Source organism: Hypomesus transpacificus, chromosome 23 (assembly GCF_021917145.1).
Source record: "Hypomesus transpacificus isolate Combined female chromosome 23, fHypTra1, whole genome shotgun sequence".
NCBI classification, from domain to species: domain Eukaryota; kingdom Metazoa; phylum Chordata; class Actinopteri; order Osmeriformes; family Osmeridae; genus Hypomesus; species Hypomesus transpacificus.
In genome coordinates this window covers 18,999,014-19,020,710 of record NC_061082.1, presented here as the reverse complement: position 1 = coordinate 19,020,710, position 21,697 = coordinate 18,999,014, and the positions used below count along the sequence as shown (strand labels likewise).

Sequence of the window (21,697 nt, the reverse complement as noted above, 5' to 3'; positions counted from 1 at the left end):
CCTTTTTCTCGAGAAGGTCATGAAACTGTTGTCTCATCTGACCTGACAATAAAGTACTGACAAAAAACATACAGGATAATCCTGAATATTTCATCCGGTTTGGCTGACCCAAAGAAAACATTCCTGCATGGACGGAATCATCTACTCCTCAGCTAAAGAACATCTTCTGGTATTGCAAAAAACAAAACAAGACAACTTAGTACTTTCTTAATGTTTAGTCATTTTAGTATGAAATATCAAGCTGCCCTCCAAAAAGTGGACATTGTACAACCATTTAGCACTTTTTGAGAAAAAAAAGTTATAAAAGTCAATTAAATCATAATCAAATGAATGTGAAATAATAAGTGAACAGATGAGATTGAGTTTAATCTTTTGAGATTGTGCGAATTCTTATATATTCACCTCTATACATAAAGAATAGAGGTATTTAAAAAAAAACAAGCAAAATTAAATGTCAAGATAGTGTTTATGACATTATATCGTATGATACATGTGGTATCATTTGCTTCGATAGCAGTTTGGCCTCACAGACGCACAAAATTAATGAGTTACAAAATATATATCTTCACAAGATTCAACCATCCCAGCCCTAGATACAATGCTCACTCTTTGCTTTCTTCAATTCTGATTCAAAAATAATGAGAAAAGTGACACATATATTACAGAAAAGTAAATAAAAGAAATACAATTGAATTCATTGAAATGTTATGACAGGGACAGAAACATACACATTTACAGAGTAAAAGAGCATAGCGACACAGTTTCTTGGACAGTGTACAAAACATATTATACAAAAGGATCATTATCAAAAGGTAGTTGATGAGGACAGTTTAAGAGCTTTCTAGAAGCTTTCTAGAAGTCAGCAACACCGTGTCTAACCTGTCTACTAGGACTGATTGAGCGAGGTACAACAGAATGAATCTCTTGCCCAAGCCATTTCATTATAGGAGGGGTTGTCATTGAGAGATCCTGACACACATACCTTCATAGAGCATAGGTCAAACGGTGACAACATAATTCACCTCAGCTTTTGGTCCATCAATAAAACACATTTCCACAACATGCTTGAAGCTACAAGGGGAGATTGCGCTGACGTGCAACCACATAGTACTGCATGACAAATCACCCTGAGATTTAAGTCAAATTTGGCAATTCAACCCCTAAACATGGCTTTGTTTGATCTTCTGGATACAATGACACAGCCTTAAGTTGTGAATCATTTAGAAATGGTGTTTCTACAAAAGAAACACGTTTAAACATTATATCACACATTGAAAAAGCCATTCAAATAGTTTGGAGTTTGAGATACCACAAAATCAGTTTCACTATGCAAAGCCTACTATAAATAGCTGTTCAATCAAAATACTTGATTTGCAAGAAATGCATATCACAACAGATAGGAACCATAGATGTTCAAGAGGAATTATATTACAAAACTATTACTTACATGATTGATTTTTTTTTGCCACCTTTAAAGGTATTAAGGGAGCAAAAAGGGGGTGCTTGGCAATAGTTTAGGCAAGCACATATACAATATGGATAGGAGGAAGACACTTAATAACCATAAATGCATAACACAACAGGTGTATAACGACATTCAAACATTTACATGAAGACACATCTGGACTTGAAGCAAAAACAAACCGACAAAGACCTGACCATGACTAGCCATCATTAGAACACACATCGATAAGGGCATTAGCCTGGCAATAGACAATTGCTTCGTTGATGTACCATTCTTTTAACAAACATTTCAACTTATAAATTCAAACATCCCACCTTCAGACGACATATGATACAAAATAAGGCATTTTCTGTTTGAGTATTTTGGAACCACTTCTGCTAGTTTACCCTCCTCCAACGGTAAAAAGACTGCTATTGAACACGAACAGACTGTCCTTGTTAAAATATAATATATATTTATATATATTCATTCATGTGTGAATAATAAAAAAAGAAACAAAAAAACAAGTGGGAGTTTATGAGGCTTGTAGAAGTTCATGAGAGAACGGCCAGCTACTCCATGACTTCGCTGGCTGCTACGGTGACAAGCTGGAGGGGGATCTCTGCGCTGGATAGGATGTCCTGGGCGTTGTTGGAGCCCTGCTGGATGTTGGTGAGGATGAGCGTGGTGCCGCCCGCCGTGATCAGGCTGTCGGAGGAGCCCGCAGAGTCCACCGACGCCGCTGCCGCCGCGCTGCCAGTGTTCACACCTTTCTTGTTCTGGTGAGTCTTAATGTGCTTCGCCAAGTGGTCGCTCCGCATGAAGCGCTTGGAACATTCCGGACAGACAAACTTCTTTTCTCCTGTACGGGAGACGGGACACGGTCACCATCGAGGAAATACACAACGCGACAACCTCGTCACCAAGATACATGATGTAGACTGAAGTATTGGGACATCTACACAGTACATCTATATAAACCTACAGACAATAACATGGAGTGGCCCAATATATTGAAGATTTGTAACATCATCTACACAATCATAGGACAAGAATAATTTCACATGGGTGATAAATACATTTCAATAGTTGTGTCTGGAGGGTGACAATGAGAGATTCTCAGAATATCCGTCCTAACCATGTTTTGTTTGTGCACCGTTAGGCTCATGCATTTCAACAGGACAAAAAAAACAACAACCCGAAACTTATAACACCGCAGCATGTATTTGGTGCAAGCTTTACAAATGTGCTAAATACTGAGGGAGGGAGGGTGCAGGGAGGGAGGGTTGCAGGGATCGCACCTGTGTGGGTTCTCCTGTGTCTCTGCAGCTCGTCGGAGCGCGTGAACCTCTTCCCGCAGAACATCCAGCTGCAGACGAACGGCCTCTCCCCAGAGTGCCAGCGCAGGTGGGCCCGCAGGTGCGACGTCTTGCCGTACACCTTCCCGCAGCCCTGGATGTGGCAGATGTGCTGCTTCTTCTTCCCCATGTTGGATCCCCTGAGAAACACCAACACAGCGGGCACAAACCACAACAGAAACACCATCAGACCCCTGAGAAACACCAACACAGCGAGCACAAACCACAACAGAAACACCATCAGACCCCTGAGAAACACCAACACACCAGGCACAAACCACAACAGAAACACCATCAGACCTCTGGGAACTCTGCGAACCGTGCAGAGCGCCGAGTCAGGAGGAGTCAGGAAGAGTCAAGAAGAGTAAGGAAGCGCTCACTCACCTCCCGCCCGACTCTTTGCAGTTGGGGCAGGTGCAGGCCACCCGGCGCAGCCTCTTCCCTTCCTGGCCCACCTGTTCGTCCTCGTCCACCAGCCGGACACGCAGGTGGGACAGGTCGCTGGTGTTCAGGGTGGAGTCGCTGCCCAGCTGCCAGTCCTCTGCGTTCGGCTCCTCCTTTATCTGGATGTCTGAAGGGGAGAGCGAGAGGAATCTGTTTACACGGCGACATCCGTATAGGCCAAACCCAGAGAGGACAACATAGGTCAGAGGAAGACACGCTGGTAGATTTGTTTTCCCCCTTATTGCTTTTCACTGATCTCCTGGCGCCAAGCGTAGCGACACAGTCAAAACTCCCCGTTCAGACTCGCCAAATGACCACGCGGATACCCTGACAGAGGCGCGTTCGATCAAACATGCGACACGCTCTCAGAATGAAAACATCACGTACCTCCAGGGCTGTCCATGTCGCCCTCCTGTAACTGGGCTATGGAGTTGACCGTCACTGTCTGCAGGTTAGGGATCTGCCCCGTGCTGATGCTGACCTGGCCCGCGCCCAGCGCCCCCCCCTGGCCCAGGGACAGGGTCTGGACGGGCGCCAGCGTGATCTGCTGGGGCGGGGTGGTGGGCAGCTGGAGGTTCTGCAGGTTCTGCACGCCCTGCACCTGGAAGGTCTGCCACTGGATCTGCCCCGTGGGGGTGACTGTCTGGGCCTGGATGATGAAGGTGCCGGGGTTGATCAGCTGGACATTCTGCAGGGTCTGTTCCCCGGCCACCACCGACTGCACCACCTGGCCGTCGCTGGTCTGGACAGGCACCTGCTGTAGCTGGAGGATGGGCTGGCCCGAGGACACCTGGAGGCTGTGGACCTGGTTCTGCTGCAGGAAGCCGTCCTGGAGGGCCGAGCCAGGGTCCGCCTGCTCGTCTTGGGTCAGCCCGCCCGCGTCACTGATGGCGTCGGGCAACTGGGAGGAGGACGATGGCACGTACATGTCCGGGTTGGACTCGCTCCCCGAGAGGGGCTCGCCCGTTTTGTCCAGCCCCTCTGACCCGTCTAGAGGCTGGCCGGCCATGATGAGCTGCCCATCGGAGGTGACGCCAGTCGCTATAGTCTGAGCCCCGGAAAGGCCTAGAGAGTCCAAGTCCACACTGTTGATGGGCACAAAGGTTATGTTCCCCGGCAACCCCACAGGCACATTTGTGACAACCTGACCCTGGTTGTTGAAGGCCGAGCCGCTAATAGACACTCCCTGGATCTGCTGGACGTGACCCGTTTGGGACATGAGGTTGTGGTTGTTCGACAGGATGTCCTCCGCCGAGGTCACGCCCAGGCTCTGGCTACCGTCCGACAAGATCTGGATCTGGCCCGTGGCGTCCGCGCTCAGGGCGGACCCGTCCACGGTCGCCGTGGAGAAGCTCAGCTGTCCGTCCGAAGTCTGGAGCTGAGGAATCACCTGGTACTGGATGTTAGGCACTGTGTTGGCGGAGGAGGCGTCGGAGCCCGACGTCACGAAAATGGGCTGGCTCTGGAGGTTCTGGAGAGGAAGGACGTACTGTCCGTTGGACGTCACGATGCCCTGGCTGGAGACTTGCATCATACCAGACTCGTCCTTTGCTCCTGACGTGGTGGTTAAGACTTCCCATCTGTCTCTTCCTGTTAACTGTATGGATGTGAGGTCTGTTGTCTGGGAGGGGGGGGGGGGACGACACAAGGTGTTTCATGCACATTGCACGTTGAAAATTCACCAAGGTAACGTACGTTATCTGATGAAATAAAGAGGTGCCATTCTGTCTGATATAATTAATAATTAGTCAAATACACAAAGGAGTAGATTTTCTAAATCAAGACATGCCCTATATTTTATAAAGGCCAGTTGAAACATGCATTACAGATTAGTTACAAGGGGTTTCAGCAGTAAGAGCATTTGTTATGAGAATGTTTCATTCTTTAAGAACACAACTGTAAGAGCTGGTGCTGCTAGTTCACACGATACACGAGAGAAAGCTACTGCATTTGAAAGAATTTGAAACGGGTTTGATGAATCCCGGTGACTCGCCATATAATGGGTTTGATAAGGTGCAATCCAAATGAAAGCCCCTACTGTTTGGGATGCCTTTGGGAATCTTATTCTCCAACAGGCCAACATACAGTACCGCCACCACTTGCATTGATTTGATTATAGTGTAATGGATGATTACGGGTAGTCTATTCGTTTTCAGAGGTGGTGACTTACCACAACAGCGGCAGCACCTTTATCCCCCTCTTTATCCCCGATCTCGCTGCAGGTAGCTGCCAGCATATCGAGCGGTGACGGCTGAATGTCCTACCCACAATGGGCGGGTTTAAAAGGAAGAAAGTGGGTGGCCGTTAGTCCGGAGCCACACAGGAAGTTCGACTTTACACTACAAATATTATAACGTGTGAACTCCACAAAGCACCACGCACTTACCAACACCACAGAGAAGCAAACGAGGTTTATTTCGTAAAAGTACCTGATCTCCTCTGCCATCGTCCTGCTGCAGAAAGTCGCATTGACTGCTGTCCACCTCCAAGGCAGCCATTTCCTCTTGTTTCACTGGCTGTTCTGGGGCTGCAGCGAGGCACAGCAAGAGGGAAACAGCAATAACAAACCCGATAACTTTAGCTAGCTAGCGAGTTGAGTAACGGGAAATCTACAACAACAGCTTCATGATTCGCCATACGAAACACACTGCAAGCCTCCGTTTCAGTCGCTGTATGTGAAGTTGATGATGAACAAAGTCAGAAGGCTTGCGTTTGCTGGCTAGCTTGCTTAGCTAGTGGTGCTGCAAGCGAGCTGTCAGTAACTGTGCACAAACGGAACGATGATGTTAGGACGGATGTACATACCAGTCATTGCGTGCTTTTTTTAATTCGGAGAAACTCTGTATTATCACATTCCAGACATGATTATATTAGTCGACGTTGGGCTGCAATCGGTAATTCCAGTATATTTTTTTCTATTTTGATTGACGGTATGGGGAACACAAAGGGTGGGGCCTGAAAGATTGACTGAGAATTTTGCGTCATGTACAGGAAATCCCTCCGTCCTTCTCACACGCAATTGGCTACCTTGAATATGCTCAGCGTTCTCATTTGTCCACATGTATGACAGTCATTTTCTGAGTAATACATTTCCTGTTTATCATTGTTCTACTTGATGGCTTTGTATCCATTCTGCAACTGGGCTTTGACCAGTTTGTAAATGGGTTGTTGAAGTCTCATTGTGTCCGTATGAATTGTATTTGATAAATTGATAGTTTCAAAATGTGCATCCACAACACACTTGTCTGTTGTAAGCCAGTAAGGTGCAAATGCCGTTTGGAAACAAAGGAGAAAATTACAGAACTTTCAATGTAAACTAAGATAACATTTTGCATTCATTTGTATGGATTTTCTTAAAAGCAAAAAATAGACCATTATTTTATGTCAATTTAGTTGACTTATTGATTATTCTTGCCAAAGGATGAATTGCTTTTCTTAGACCTGCATTCATGCTGCTCTTTTGTCACGATTTAGATATGTCAAAGGTGAAAAACCAATACACAAATCTTCCCTTTTGTGGTTTGATAATATTGCATGCATGTAGCTTACAGGAATGTGCTTTGAAACTATCAAAGTGTTAATTGATTAGTACGATTTACTATTCATCCCAATACTGCTCTTACTCTGGAAGAGAAATCATTAAACGTGACTCTTTTTTTCTCTCCTGCAGCAAATGGCAAATATTTTCCATGAATGGACTCTTAAAATGAGTGTGTACATGATGGTGTCTCATTCAAACTGAATGAGCATACTTTATTGTAAGCAGAATTGCAATGAAATTAGAGCCAACGAGTGTGTCATACAGTCTGTCGTGCCTCTGACGCTATCAGGCCTTCACTTCCGAGTATTATTTGTGGTGTGTCAGTTCCTCAGAAAGCAACCAGAGTGAGGCCATTTCTCTCAACCTTCAATTCAAACTTGGCCCATTACAGCCAGACTACAAAAGCACTTTCATGGCACTCAGAAGCTCAAGGCACTGAATGGTGGATATTTCCAATCACTCTGCTGTCAATCCAAGTGTCAGGTAAACACAGGCCCACGGAAACAGCCTTTAGAAATTCTTGAAGCTCTGGCTGTCTTACTTCAGTAGCCCTTGGAATCTTATCAGCAATTTTAACAGAGACCCCCAGGTGAAAAAGGAAAAGTCAAATGTATATCCTAATTGCAACATCTAATCCAACATCCTAGAGAACATAGGTTGGAAGACAGCTAATTGCCGTTTTTGGACATCTAAAGTGCGAGTTGGAAACTGCAGCAAAATGTGAGGCATCGGATTGTATTGACTGCCCTGAACACCTGCTGTTGACCTGTGCAGACCTTCTATGGCAATTACCCTGTGGGAGTTCCAGCAGAGCGATGAGGACACAATACAATAGACAGAGATTTCAACAGGAATATATCTGGTACATAAAGTACTCTGAACCTATGTGCCGACATTTAGTACCTTTCACGCTCATTCTATGCCAAACACAATGCTGAGATGAAACTAATATTGACCCTGCGTCAATTTCCCCTACTACAGCGTACGATACTACTGTTTCATGATCGCTGTGTGAAGAGAGGACCATATATAACAGCAACAGAGCAGAAGCAAGAGTGATTGTGGCTGAGTGTGTTTTCGTCCAGGCCATGGTGTGGGGACAAGGGGACTCAAGAGAGGCAGGTCTGGGAGGGTGTCTGGATGTATTAACATATTGACAGATGTTGTCTTGAGGGCCGGTCTGAGGCAGGGCTCACCCCATGGAGAGCCGATGCCTGGTTGGAGACACCTCGTGGGACACTGGAAATGGGGCCTCAGAAGGAAGATTGAAAACGGTGCGACGCGTGGACGGAATACCAAATGCGTTTCGATGACATGTTCGGAGAGAGAGGCATCATTACGTACACATTCTGTGGGAACATGGGAACACTGCGTTTCGATGTGTGACATGTTGAATCCTCTCCATGTACACACACTTGTTTACTGTAGTTCCCTTGATTCTCATGTTTTACGTTAGGGCTGCTTGTTAGACGAGGAAATGTAAATTATCGCATCACCACTGTACAATATTGTGGGGGGAAAAAAACTGAAGTGCATTTTAATGACTATGGATGACCCGGCTATAATTCATTACTGTAGACACAGTAGTGCATGTTGGATAAATGTATCAAGCATATTTCTATTGATACAGAAACAAATTATCTTTTCATCTTGAGGAATTCATGTACACCCTTGGACATACAAAGAGGTGGTAACCAGGAGGAAAGTTGCACGGAGACTTTCTTAAGATTACACCAAATGTTCATTGTTTTCCTTCTCCATGGCACTGTTGGCTTCGTGACTCTAAACGTGACGGCAGTGACAATGTGCTTGTCCCTCTCACCGTGCTGAACACAGACAGAGATAGGCATAACAGACTTCTAAGCTGCTTTCACCGGGCCATTTATTATAACAGATGTATTTCATTTTGCACATTAATACAGAGAAGGCCATCTTGATTCGTCGAGATTACTGCCGAGGGTTCTGCTGTGCTGTTTATTTTCAAAAGTGGCTCAGATCATGCCAACAATACTTCAGGATGCAACACCACTGCCCTATCCAAGGCATCCACAATCCCACATGTGTGGGCGTGTTCTGACAAACGTCACAGTTATTTACGCGTTTGTTTATCTAACTCTACCATCCCTTAATGCGTTTGAATTCTCTAAGAATGTTGGTGTGATGGTACAAAAGCAGGCCACAGCCTTTTGTGTTCGTACTTCCTGGATCTCTGTCTGCCATTCTTGGTCGACTGCCATCGTGGTTAGGCTCGGGCGGGGGGGGGGGGGGGGGGGGGGGGGTGGCACCACTTGATTGATGACGCTGACAGAAGGTTTGTGGCAAAAGGAGAAAGGCCCAACCAGATACATACGGTATCTCTGAATCTTTATTTCAACAGTACGCTGCAGCTTACAGCTATGCATTAAGTATACATAATTCACTCTCATCCTACAAGATTGTGCCTATACTAAATGTTAACTAGGGCATCGTAGCTCAGGGGACTGGTTCATGTTCATAAAGGGAGATCAAATGTGCTCTGGTTTGGTCCTTTGATACCCAGCTTGTTAGTATTAAACCCCATAACGGCCTACTTATGACATGATTAAAGACCAGGGGACTTTTATGGTGTTTTGTCTCAGAGGGTAGGCTACATCTGCATGATTCTAAATAGCTTCATTACAGTTTCTAAAAACTTTACTGTCACTTCATGAAAAACAAAACACTCAGAGCTAGACCGCAGAGCTGGCTTGGCTTGGCTAACACCAGCACCGAGTTACTTCATGCCCCCACTGTGCTCCCCAGAGGAGCTTCACGGTTTCACTTAGACAATCAGCCTACAACGCCCTCAACTGTAGAAGAATACAAAATATGAAGTACATGGACGACTATAATAGCTACAAGCTAGTTCCTTTCCAAACGAGTGCTCACTGGGGCTACTGGATGAAGTTAGTTTGATTGATTTTAATCAGTGGCTGGTGCTGTGACAAGCAAGTAACAAGACAGGTTTTACAACCTGCTGCCGTATTTCCAGATTACAATACACACGTCTTGAGACTGTGAACTGCATTCCATCGTGTCCCAACTAGCATTATCCTATTTTTCTCGATTCATCTATTCGTCATTACACCTTGAGGACAGCAATCCAACTTTATTTCCAAGCCAAACACTGTGTTTTTTAGTGTTATAGTACAGCCTTTGTTTCATAAACACATGATTTCAACAGCTTGTGCATGCAATACCATTCCTTTAAAATGACAATTTTTATTCAATCTTTTTCGTTCCCATCAGAAGGCCATTTTGTTCTCTGCGGCGAGGGGGGTATTAATAGAGGCAAGATATTCAGCAGCGGAGGCTGATCTGCTGGTCTGTGTTCTCACTCCTGTGGAGCATGCAATCTCACTTTGCAGCGTCGCAGTCACAGCCATACCGTTCCATCAGCATAAATGCCTCACAAACACTCACTCACAAAGTATAGAGGGCGGAAAAACACGACTTCAAAAGACTGGCTGCGAATGGCTTTTCGGGCTACGCTCCTGAATTGTGGCAACTTTTATTGCGCCATTTGGAATATCATAAAGGGTGAATACTTTTGTGAGGAACGTTGTTCAAATGTTTTTTTGTGTGTTTTTTTTGGGAGTGTGTGTGATGGTGAGTTTAGATTATGAATTTGTCTTATAAATTCAATAATGTGCAAGACAACTATGAATGGCACAAAAGCAGCCTTCAGTCAAATCTGGGTAAGTGATTCCAGGTAACAGCATTCTGAATAAAAACAAAGCGCATATTAATAAGCAATCTCCTGGAATACAGTATCTCCAAAAAACATGACCAAATAAGCGAGCAGAAAACTGTGGAGAGGAAAGGTCAATTCAAACATAATTTCACCTGACCATTTCTCTTGTACAAAATAATCAGTGTCCCACAAAACACCCCCCTCGAAAAAATCCACTTTACAAATACAATTATAGTTGCCCCCTCTCTGCCAGTGCTTCTGTCACCTGTGCCTTTTAATACTCTAATCAGTGGTCGGCAGGGCTTCTATCTCCCTGCACATGCTGCACACTAGTCAATACAGACATCCCCAAACACACACAGCCTGGTTTTGTCAAATGTTTTATTGAGTGTAGACATCTGGGCTACTGTAAAACATGCATTATCTGTGGAAGAGGAAGGGGAGCAGGTGGCATTGTCCTCGCTGTCAGCTGTGTCAGGGATGGCACCCCTGATGGAGATTAATGAAGTATCTGGAGAGTCGTGCGCTTCTTCAAATGCTCTTACAATTTGGAGAGGGGGGCTGTTCCTGATCTTAAATAGCAAAGCTGTCAGTGTTTAGTAGACCTGTGCTTTGGCACGGAGAAGGGAGAGGGCTGGATATTCCAGGACAGCAAAACAAACAGGGATAATATAACTGTGGGAAGGTTAGCCTGGGACATGTGGGCAGGTAGCGATCGAGACGCGCGAGCCTCGCTCTCTCTCTCTGAAACAAAGAGAAGGCACTCTCCTGCAGCACAGTCCAGTTGTTGGTTAACAGACTGCTTGTCGGTCACTTCTTCTTAGGCTGGTTGGGTGTGTTGAATTTGAAAAAGATGATGTCCCCATCCTCTACCACACAGTTCCTGCCTTGCTGTCTATATTTTCCGGCTGCCTGTAAAAAATAACAAAAAGATCAACCAGACTAATGAGGGTTTTCAAATATATACAAACTTACATCTCACACATTGCTCGCTCTTCAGCCATACAGACGGTTTCTCTGAAAAATAAACACAGGCACTCACGCACACACACAAGACAGCATGTTTTATTCATAAGGTTTTTAGATTCCCACTGAGTGGATAACCCTTGTCTCTGTCAATTTCCATTCACATGTGCAAGTAAAATGTTAATAACTCTCTTTCATTATAGCATCACACTTCTCAAAGAAACAAACCAAGTCCCAACATTTCTTTGTGTACATTAGATGTGTTTGCTCCGAGTTTGCCCCTCTATGGCAAACTCAAAATAATTGACTTGAAGTGCTAATACGGACGGGTTTATGCATTCTGGTTCTGCACAGCGCACAATTAATTAGAAGAATCAATGTCCCTTTAAAGGCCCGGGAGACCATTTAATCCGTGCTCAATACCACCAGAAACACTGGTTGGAGAAGGAGACAGGGGGAGAAAATCAATGGCTATTTGTGATTCCTGAGTATGTATTAAACCAGACACGTCTAACTGGTTCATTTGCACTTGAAAGCAGCCATCTGGAGGAGCAAGCTTGGCTTAAGCAGATATGATTACTAATAATGCGATATCCCCATACACGGACCCTATTCACACTCTATTCCCACAACTGGCATTAAATAGCACTGGACTTAATGCTGTAGTTAGAGACGTTTCACGTTCATAGGAGGCCCAGAGAAGGATTAGCAGGAGAGCATGCAGTGAGGACCTCCAGCTTTGATCTCAACCCCAGATAGCCATGTCCCCAACTCCCCAGGGACCACCACGCTTTCACCCTCTGTTAGCAGGCTAGTAGGAGCGGGGGACCACGGCACCACGGAGCCATTAAATACACTGAATAGATGAATGCAAAAAATATATATATATTTTGATGTGGTTTTTTTTTCTTTCTTCATCCTGTTTTGAATAGCATAATGTGAATCCCTCCAATGTCATTTGAATGCAGTGTGTGGGGAGCTGCCAGTGGATTGGTCCTGCTCAGGAGAGGGGATGGGTGGGAGGGGAGGTCTCCTCGGTGTTAACACGATCTAGCATGTCAGGTTCTCAGGGCAGATCACAAACCTCCTCCTCGGGACTAAAGAGGGATTACGGCCTCACAGACCCCCGTACAGATCAAGCTAACCTGTGTTTCCCACTTGGCTCATTCCCCCTGATTGTTAAATCTATATAGGCCTATTCCAATGGCCAGATAAACACATAATGGGCTGCTACTTTGGTGCCTCTCAGAAAGAACACGATCCAATTTCATGCCAATGAAAAAGTCAACAGCTATTGGCTGGTGGTAAAGTTTAATGGTGTTTGTAAGACTTTCTTCGTAGCGCCACTATGAATGACTTGGTAGTCGCTACTGACACGTGACGTGCCGTTTTCAGACAAAGTGGTGGAGCGGAACAGAGGGCCCCTTTTAGGATGCTAGCTAACGACTGACACGGTCCCGTCCTGCTGGCTGCAGGACAGGAGGAGAGAGCACGGGACAGACAGTCTGCCAGACAGGCAGAGCCACGCTGAGCGGACGACAGGAAACAGTTACAACGGTGACACGGAACATTCTGGAATGTTGCTCCGTGCCCCGAGCCTTCCTGGGGAAAAAATGGGAAGTCGTATATCGTTACCTCATTCTAAGCCTAGACTGAATGCTCGGGTGAGGTCAAAGTCTTACTGTCACCTGAAACATTACCATACCACTCACCGGCGAAAAAAGCCTTTTTAGCATTCTGCAACTGCTGTATTTAGCACCCAGCCATTGTCTTCACAAATTCACCATGAAATACAGTTATTATGTTTGACAGAGACGCGCCCGTGTAAAAGACAGGGCCCAGTAAAAAGGTCAAAACAAACACTGGCAGTTATAATAGAAGATATGCAAGCCACATTTCTGTGCTGCTCATCCGTGAAACAGTCCTTATGTAAAGAATTTCACACTTTATTTAACCTGCCTCTTTATATCACTGTCACAGCGCCACAGTTGCTTGGGGTTTCGCCAGCGCGGAGCGCTAAAGCTAACAGACGCTATAGATCTTAGACATGCCTGGAGAGGGGAAAGAAGAAGCTGCTGTTCTTCAGAGAGAGAGAGAGAGCTGGCTGGTGAAACAGGCCTACCACCAGCCAGTTAAGGCAGATTGGGATGAAGATATGCACAGCTGGAGGAGGATGGCAGTATTTAGAGCCAGAGGTGGCTGCCCTGTCAGGTGTGGCGCTGGAAGGTATGCAGTAATTTCTTCCCCTGGGTAAGGGTAAGGAGAGGTGTGCAGCTGGAGCAGTTCGGTGACTGTCAGCTCCACTGATCACAGGAGACGTCCCCCTCATCTCCGCTCCACACCCTGACCGCTCACCTTGACAGAGTTCTCGCTGCCTTCCTCTTTAAAATCCTGGAATTTCATTACTTCCGCCATAATGAAGCCCTTCTCAAAGTCTGTGTGGATCTTCCCCGCCGCCTGTGGAGCCTTGGTTCCTTTCTGTCAGGTGGAAGAAAGAGAGAGAGAGAGAGGACACACAAGGTAACTGAATTGTTTTGGAGAAGATGGATTACAGCACTGACACAGTGTTTGATAGCGAGGTGGGGTGAGTATCGTATCGCTAGGTGGGTGTTCAGAAGGGGGGGGGGTATTTTTGCCTCGGTCCTGATTTTTGGATAGCTCTTCACTCGTCAGTGGCTTGCTAGGGCAGCCCGCTGTACGATAAGAGACCCAGTGCTGCTATCAATGCCCACCAGCAATTTCTGATTCCCATTCCGTGGTTGTATTGATTTCTGTCCAGGCAATCTTGCCTCATTGTGGCTTGCCACTTCGGCCCCTGGTCGTAAGGAAGAGAGCTAGTGTTGCAGTGGGTTGAACTTCTCTATCACACCAGACCATTTTCAAATAAAGTTTAGATCATTTTCAAATTCTGTGTTGGATCAAATTGTATGCAGCGCACTGTGTAACTGTTGTCGGAAAATGTGGCAGCCTTTCCCCTTGTTAGTACAGTGAGTTGACTATTTTGAATAAAGAGATTGTGATTTCCTTCTATCAGACATGCATTTAAATCTCCCCATAACCGCAGCGGAACGGCCAGGAGAAAAGTATGAAATTGGCCATTTCCGATGGCCATTCAAAAAGGACAAAATAATGTTTCTAACAGGTTTATAAATTATTTGTACATTCAGTCCCATTCAGCAGCAGAACTGCCTGTGATAAAATGCCCAATTTATATGCATTGAAATAATTCTAAGGGGGAAAAGAAAAATGACCCAAATAAGTGACATGGCTGCTCGGCATCATTATGACTCCTGCCTGTCGCCTGGCTTGCTCTCCCCCTGCTCCGCATCTCTGCGCTCACGAACTGTTGAGCAGTTTTAATTATGTATATAATCAGGTTGGGGTCAACATATTTCATGCCAAAAGAATGATGTGTATTTAATGACTCTAATACATTACCATCCCTACGCAATCCCATTGACAGAGTGCTTGTAAGTTTAACTACCATTAATCAGCATCAAGGTTTGTCTAGGTGGAGAAAAATAGATTAGGGGGTGATTTTCGTTTTTTTTTTTTTTTCTCATATGCCGCATTACAAGAGGTCCCCCTCGTCCCAGTTAAGGGCCATGCAGAGCAGGATAGATCATGCTCACCTCGAGGCTGCCTAATAAAGCATGCTAACACCTCCGGAGCAGTACGTTACAGACTGTAGTTTTTACAATGCAAGATGTATTGGGTTAATATAGTTACTCACTGATGCCTACCTGACTAAATGCCTCTCACGCACAATCAAGGCTGTCCGCAATCAGTTATGTCAGGCAGACAAGCCTGTTTGTGAGAAGGTCTTTGAAATAAACCGGTACTTTTTAATAACACACTGAGGACATCAGACATACAGGGACCTTCATCATCCCTTTAGACCTGGTAATAATATTCCTCTCGATACAATGTGCGGTCAGTTTTTTTCATGTAAAACCAGATGTCACCTTTGCACATTCCTAAACTAGCATGTAGCCATAAACAACCGTCCCACACGTGTGTTCTGAGACAGACCACCGCCTCTCCATGTAGCTCCTGACATGTCAAGGACGTTATTATAACTGCCTTTAATCCTTTTATTCCCTCCAAAACATTGACACAATAGCAGCGCGCCCAGCCAACATCTGTATCGATGTAAATCCTGCGCCCAAGTTGCACCCAGCTCTCAGCGGGCTTCTCAGCGGGCTGGGCTCAGCAAACTGAGACACACGGAGGGGGAGGAGCCCAGGCAAGGCCCACAAACGGTCGAATGAAAAGCCACATCAATTTCGGCGCAGACAACCCCCGTCACACAGATTAGGCAGGCACAATGCGCAGGCTCCTTATCGCCAGAGGCAGGAGGAGGGCAGGCAGATCTGCCGCGGGATGGAAACATTCTCATGGACGTAATGGACAAAATCAATTGTTGCCGTCCTCAATCAATGTGCCCCCCCCCTCTTCTCCTGCTCAGCAGCACACCAGTAATTGAAGTTATCCTTGGCCTGTAATGACTAGCTAAAGCACAACCATGACAAAGTTGAAAGTGTGTGATATCAGTGCGCTCCCCAGCAGGGTGGAACGGTGTGTGTGTGTGTGTATGTGTGTGTGTGTGTGTGTGCGTTAGGGGTAGGGTCTTACTCGAACGGTCCAAGCACGGACTTCGTCAGGTCCCGCTGTGAAAAAGTACTCGAGCTGAAGGGATGAATAGCCAGCCTTGATGATCTTGGTCAGGACACTGGTTGAATGGAAAAGAGCGAGTAATGGCAATTGACTCCCTGTACATTCCCACCACAGAAACACCAAGACTTAACTGGCTGGGCTTTTTATGGTGTTTTAGTGACCATGTGATTCGTAGCAAAAGTTCACTTTTGTGGCAAGACCGCATTAATTCCAATATATCAACTCATTAAATAACTAAGATGGGTCACTTAGTTTCAGATAGGACATTCAATTCTCTCATGATTTTTCTGTGATTAATTGGCACGCTTGCCGACTCATTTAGCACTTTTAAGAATTCAGCCCGACGTCTCTGAAAAAAATCTGCTGTCACAATTCCTTTTTCTCCACAGAGGTTTTCACACGAGAACAATAAACCCAAAATGCCCAAGTTATAATTATACCTGCAGATGACAGATGACAGTTAAAAACTTAATTTAGAAGAAACCCCTTTGACTGAGTTGTTCCGTAAAGAGAAGGATCCTTGCTTTATAATGGTAATTACTCTGCCATTTATTATTCCATCAGCACATGCAATTAAACGAGTGCGTGGAGGACACGGTTGATAATAAAGTGCGAGGAGACTGCATGCTAATTAACCTCTGTGTCTTGTGCTGGGAGTAGAGCTCCAGCCTCTCCTCCTCACTCATGTCCTGCAGTCGGCTCTCCAGAGCCCCGCTGAACGGGATGACCAGCGCCCCGGGGTCGTGACTGTCCACCCAGTCCTTGATCTTCACCAACCTGCCACGCGCACGCACACACACACACACACGCACGCACACACACGTGTGTACAAAGAGACACACACACACACACATGTGCGGGCACATACACACACAGGAGGAAATGTTGACTGACAGAGTGGTATTTGTTATCTGCTGGCATATGCATATTCATGAGCACAGCCATGTGACTGTTTACCGTGTCGCTCGTAGAGATTGCACCATCAAGGTCGCCTCTCTCTAACACTGTTCCACTTTGTCACAGAGTTTTCATTCCTCACTAGTTTCTAACTCACGACTAAGTTTGTTTATCAAGGGTTGGTTGAAAATTCATTCATGCAGTGAAAATAAGTTGGTCTTAAATGACGCGTTCAATGTTTTATCCTGAATCCACTTGTGAGAAATAGATTCTGTCTTCCATGTTGAGTGACTGGGACTTTCGCTTACTGCCCATCCCAATCCTTCCCCCAAGGCAAGGAAATATAAAGTAGGTGGCAATTCCCACTTCCAAACGTCTTTGTCATTCTCCTATTTTTAAGGATTTTTGAGAGTTTTTCCAGTGCCTTGCACCACAGCAGGACACCTGACATTGCAGGACAAAGATATCCTCACAGTTAATGGGAACTCTCTGCCAGAACAATATGGGGGGGCCGGGCAATTATGAGATTAGCCCCGCATGCTTTCAGCCTGGGATTGGACAGGTCCCAAAGAACAGCATCACACAAAACCATTTTCACACAGTGAGTCTGACAAAGCTACCGGGATGGACTGAATCTATGGCTCCCTGTTATTATCTGTAATCCTAGTTTCCTGTTTAAAACCCATGTGAAATCAAAGCCACAGAGGGACTGCACCTCTTCAATACCACAGCTCCTCAGATAACACAGTCTCTGGTTTATCAACCCTCTGATCACCTTTTCAATCAATCAGTCAATCCATCCAAATTGAAATGGAGAGACGAATGTTTATCGTGCAGCTAGAAAATAACTCGATTTGCTTGCATGTTTTTTCGGGGTGCGATCGGAAATGTGAGAGGCAGTTTAGTGTGGTTCCGAAGCTTTCAGGCTTTGCTTCCTCTGGTAAACGTAACCATTTATTTTGTTTCATAGGCCTAATATTTCACATCTTGCTAACACTGTGGCGGTGGTGATGCACTTAAACTACAGTTGAGATTTGACAGCCAACACCATGGCTGGCCACCACTTCTGATGAGTGGAGGGAAGAAAAATTACATTTAGTGGAAAACCTCAAAGTTGAAAGCGGAGGAGATGACTGCCTCTCCAAGAGGGAAAAAATCCAATCTGAGATAATAACAGCTGTAGTTTGTCACTTTTAGGAGCATGGACGTCTATTCGGTGGCACGTTATTTGCATTCCTCAGGTATCGCGTTCGCTACAGGCAGCTGAATAATGATTCACAAATCACTCTCCCCACACCAGTCAAGGGCTGTGATCCGGTGAATAGACCATTGTACCTGAGACTGTAATTGGTGAAGACTTGACAGAGCTGAGTCGAGCCAGCCAAGTAACAAAGAGGCTCCTGGTTGAGGGCTGAGGGACAATTTTAATAATGTGGTATCTGAGATGGGGAACGTGAGCTCCAAATGAGCGCCAGGGTCTCTGGTTTCCTGTGCTGAGTGACACAGGACCAGACACACACCTTGCCACAGGAACAAGGCACACCCCCTTTCTCCCAACTCAGCACTGTCAATTAAGAGCTTTGATGCTCTGTCAACACGACGGCCAAAACCAATTGTGCTAACTTCACGATGGTCCGGTCATGCCACTTTGCAATTTGTATTTACATCCTCTCCAATTATTTGCACTCTTCGGAGTGTTGACAATTGAGTTGGATAAATGTTAATGCCCAAACAGAGCTATTCTGCCTTCTGTTCAAATAAAACAAAGTGGATGTATTCTGCTGTGCATACATTTCCAAATAATGATTCAAAATGTGTCACACTATGTCAGTCCCTCGTGTCTCAGGATTTGGGGCTAATGGGTCAGAAGTTGTCTGCACTGCAGTGGGACAATGTAGCTCGATGTCCAGAATCTGTTTCCACCCGGCATTTGAAAAGAACGTCTGAAATTCTCCATGTCTGTCTGTTGTCTGTTCTTCTCTTATCAGACCTAACCAGAAAAAAACACACGCTTTCCAAAACATAAACACTTTAAACAGGTATTACATTTTGTTGAAAAATCTCAAAAGAGAATGCTTGCTAGTTTGTAAAAGCAGTGTCACCGACTGTCACCCATGTCAAATTATCCAATTAATTTTTAAGAAATGATAGAGGGAATAGAAAGACAAATTAAATGTGTGTGTAAGTGTGTAAGTGTGTAAGTGTGTGAGAGTGTGTCTTGTCACTGTCCCATTATATGTCAGTGTGGCGAGCCATCTCTCACAGCTCTGCTAATAGATAGATTCAGCACTTTCTGGTCTAGATCTCCGTCCTCGAACAAATGATGCCTGAAATTTTTATTCTTTTTTATAATGGAATTTCAATGGCCTTCACTGCAAATCTAGTGGAAATTTTTGCATATCAAGTGGGAAAAATTAAATGTTAACCACGTTTTAATGTGATTAAGGTTGACAGGGACATTATTTCTGCTAATCATACACCGCCTAAAAGGCTCAAACAAGACTGAGGAACAAGCCATGTTTGTACTGCTTTTGAAGCTCCCAATTCAGAGAGGAAAAATAATCTGTAGAAAAATAAAACAGACATAATTTCCCTCTGAATTCATTTGAAGGAAAAACACACTTCAAAAACACACACGCACGTTCATAAATAAGTATCATTATCAATATCAGCATTTATAATGTGTGCAATAATAACAGTGGTCCCTAATCAGGATGTTGTAATATTCAGGCAGTCAGAGGACTGGCATAACATCACCTTTCTTAGACTGGTATAAGCTCACAAACTACAACGCCTGCAGCAGTTGGAATAGAAATCTATTTAACGGCACAAAATACGGTGAAGCAATGACAACTAATCGAAAACAAAGGACACTTCCACCACATAGTTAGCTTGAATGAAGATTTCCCACAGGGAGTCTCCCCCAGTGGCTCGTCTATTTGTCTTGTTTTGTGTGAGAGTCCTGAAGGGGCCACGGTTCCTGTGTTTCCTCATGCCTGGGGCTTCCCTGGGCTTTGTCAGAGCTTTGATCTGCTTAAACGACCCAGCAGGGGGAAACAATGGGCGTTCCAAGACTACAGGTGCAGTTAGTTACCTGAGCCTGTGACCTGGGTCTGTGTCCATGGTGCATTCACACCTCACACCAACACACGCGCAAACACACGCACACAAACACACACAGAGGCTTTCTCATCACTGCTTAGCCAGGTAAGCCTGTAAAAGGTGGGGGGACAAAGGGAACCAGCACCCCGGCTCCGAGTGCCTCCTTTCAGATGCAATTGAACGCTGACAGGCCTGAGGAGTAATCCTCTAAGAGCCACGACTTCATTACGGACCCTCCCACAGGTAGGCCGACAGCCAAACAAAGCTGCCCAGCACTTGAACCTGCGCGCACGCACCACGTGACTCTTCCTGCCGCAAAACCCTCTCCCGCTCCCTCCGCTCCCGCTGCCGGAGAGCACGCCGGGCGGCGACTCATCAAGTTATAAACCCCAGGGTTACCCCCTCCCTCCCCCCCCCCCCCCCCCCCAGCCTTCCACACTGAAGGCACTGTAGCACAAAGCCATCCTGACCCCCTCCCAACAGCCACCCTCCTTCCCTTCTCTCCTCCCCCCCCCATCCTGGCCGGGTGGAGGAGGAGAGGAATGAGAGGCATGAGCTCATGGTGGCGTCGGAGGCTGGGAAGTCGGCAGCACTGTGGGAAGCTTTTCATCCTCCCAGTGGTGAGCTCCTGTGAGGACATGAGTGGCGGCGCGCCCCTGCTCCCCGTGGCCGAGGCCGGATGGGAAGGCATTACACACATCAGGCCCTGGGAGAGGTAGTCTGTCTCTCTGCTGCACACACACACACACCAACTCACACACCCCCCCCCCCCCCCCCCACACAGCTCTTTTCACATCACAGCCAATATTGTCAACTTCTCTCACTCTTCAAACCAATCAGGGGGCGAGGGAAGCTGAGCGGAGCAGGCACAATAGGAACAGTTTGAATTAAGGGCGTCCTCGTCCACACGTGCACAACAAGGACATGCTAACAACCGCCGTTTTGAACAACTTTCTTTCGCTAACTACTTGTTTCTTTATTTGCCTTGAGAGAAATCCTTGAAAAGGGCTTTGTTTACAATGGCGCGCTAAAGTCCTGTAAACGGCACCGACACGGATAACTGACACGGTAGCCTCAGCCATCCACACGTGCTCAAAGTAAACAATCATTTTAAAGGCTTGTGGAAGGGCCAGTTGTACTTCATACTGATCTGTTTCCAGTTTCAGTTAGCCTGCGTGTGACGACTCATTGTTAGAGGATGGTCTGTGGAGATATTCTCCCTGAGCTTCACCTTCAAACACCAGACCTTTCCGGTGTGAATTCCATGTCTGTAAGCAAACACGACTGGGATTCTTCTCTATGGAAGTGGTAAGACCAAATGGACATTTATATTTTCATCAGAGTTATACAAGTACATGTCAAATGAAAGTTTTTATTCCTGAAAAATCCTGCAAGGTTTACTCATAGGTCATCTTTGAGATTAGGTTTCCTGATGCTGACATTTCTGTCAGATCCTTTAAATAAGTATTGAGCCTTCATTATGGCAGCCAGCGTTACAGATTCTCTTACGCTGCCATAGGTGGGGAAAATAAACCACAAAACTGTTCAGAAATTCA

At 45.7% G+C, this 21,697-nt stretch overlaps 2 protein-coding genes across 4 annotated transcripts in view; both read right to left on the bottom strand.

Moving 5' to 3' along the window:
- Positions 1–200: 200 nt before the first annotated feature.
- Positions 201–6,884, bottom strand: sp3a (sp3a transcription factor). 3 transcript variants are annotated; one of them, XM_047047323.1, is made up of 7 exons: positions 6,052–6,882; positions 5,676–5,773; positions 5,417–5,497; positions 3,634–4,867; positions 3,187–3,373; positions 2,746–2,942; positions 201–2,306 (listed from the first exon to the last, which is right to left on the bottom strand). In XM_047047323.1, exons 1-7 carry the CDS (start codon positions 6,056–6,058, stop codon positions 2,017–2,019), a joined length of 2,094 nt encoding a protein of 697 aa, XP_046903279.1. In that variant the 5' UTR covers positions 6,059–6,882; the 3' UTR covers positions 201–2,016. The 3 variants fall into 3 exon arrangements, with proteins under 3 accessions (XP_046903279.1, XP_046903278.1, XP_046903280.1); XM_047047322.1 differs by having other exon boundaries at positions 5,417–5,506; positions 6,052–6,879; XM_047047324.1 differs by lacking the exon at positions 5,417–5,497 and having other exon boundaries at positions 6,052–6,884.
- A 3,960-nt stretch (positions 6,885–10,844) lies between these two features.
- Positions 10,845–21,697, bottom strand: part of LOC124485390 (obg-like ATPase 1) — a 35,085-nt gene continuing 24,232 nt past the window's right edge. The window contains exons 8-11 of the mRNA XM_047046981.1: positions 16,779–16,919; positions 16,101–16,197; positions 13,821–13,943; positions 10,845–11,411 (exon numbers count right to left, since the gene is read on the bottom strand). Coding sequence (XP_046902937.1) covers positions 11,310–11,411; positions 13,821–13,943; positions 16,101–16,197; positions 16,779–16,919 — 463 coding nt within the window. The 3' untranslated portion in view covers positions 10,845–11,309. The remainder of the gene's footprint in view (positions 11,412–13,820; positions 13,944–16,100; positions 16,198–16,778; positions 16,920–21,697) is intronic.

Excerpts from the sequence above, each read along its gene's own strand:
- sp3a (XM_047047322.1), bottom strand. Across the intron at positions 2,943-3,186 it reads TGCAAAGAGTCGGGCGGGAG|GGGATCCAACATGGGGAAGA; the intron begins GTGAGTGAGCGC and ends GGTGTTTCTCAG. Across the intron at positions 2,307-2,745 it reads ACACAGGAGAACCCACACAG|GAGAAAAGAAGTTTGTCTGT; the intron begins GTGCGATCCCTG and ends TCTCCCGTACAG.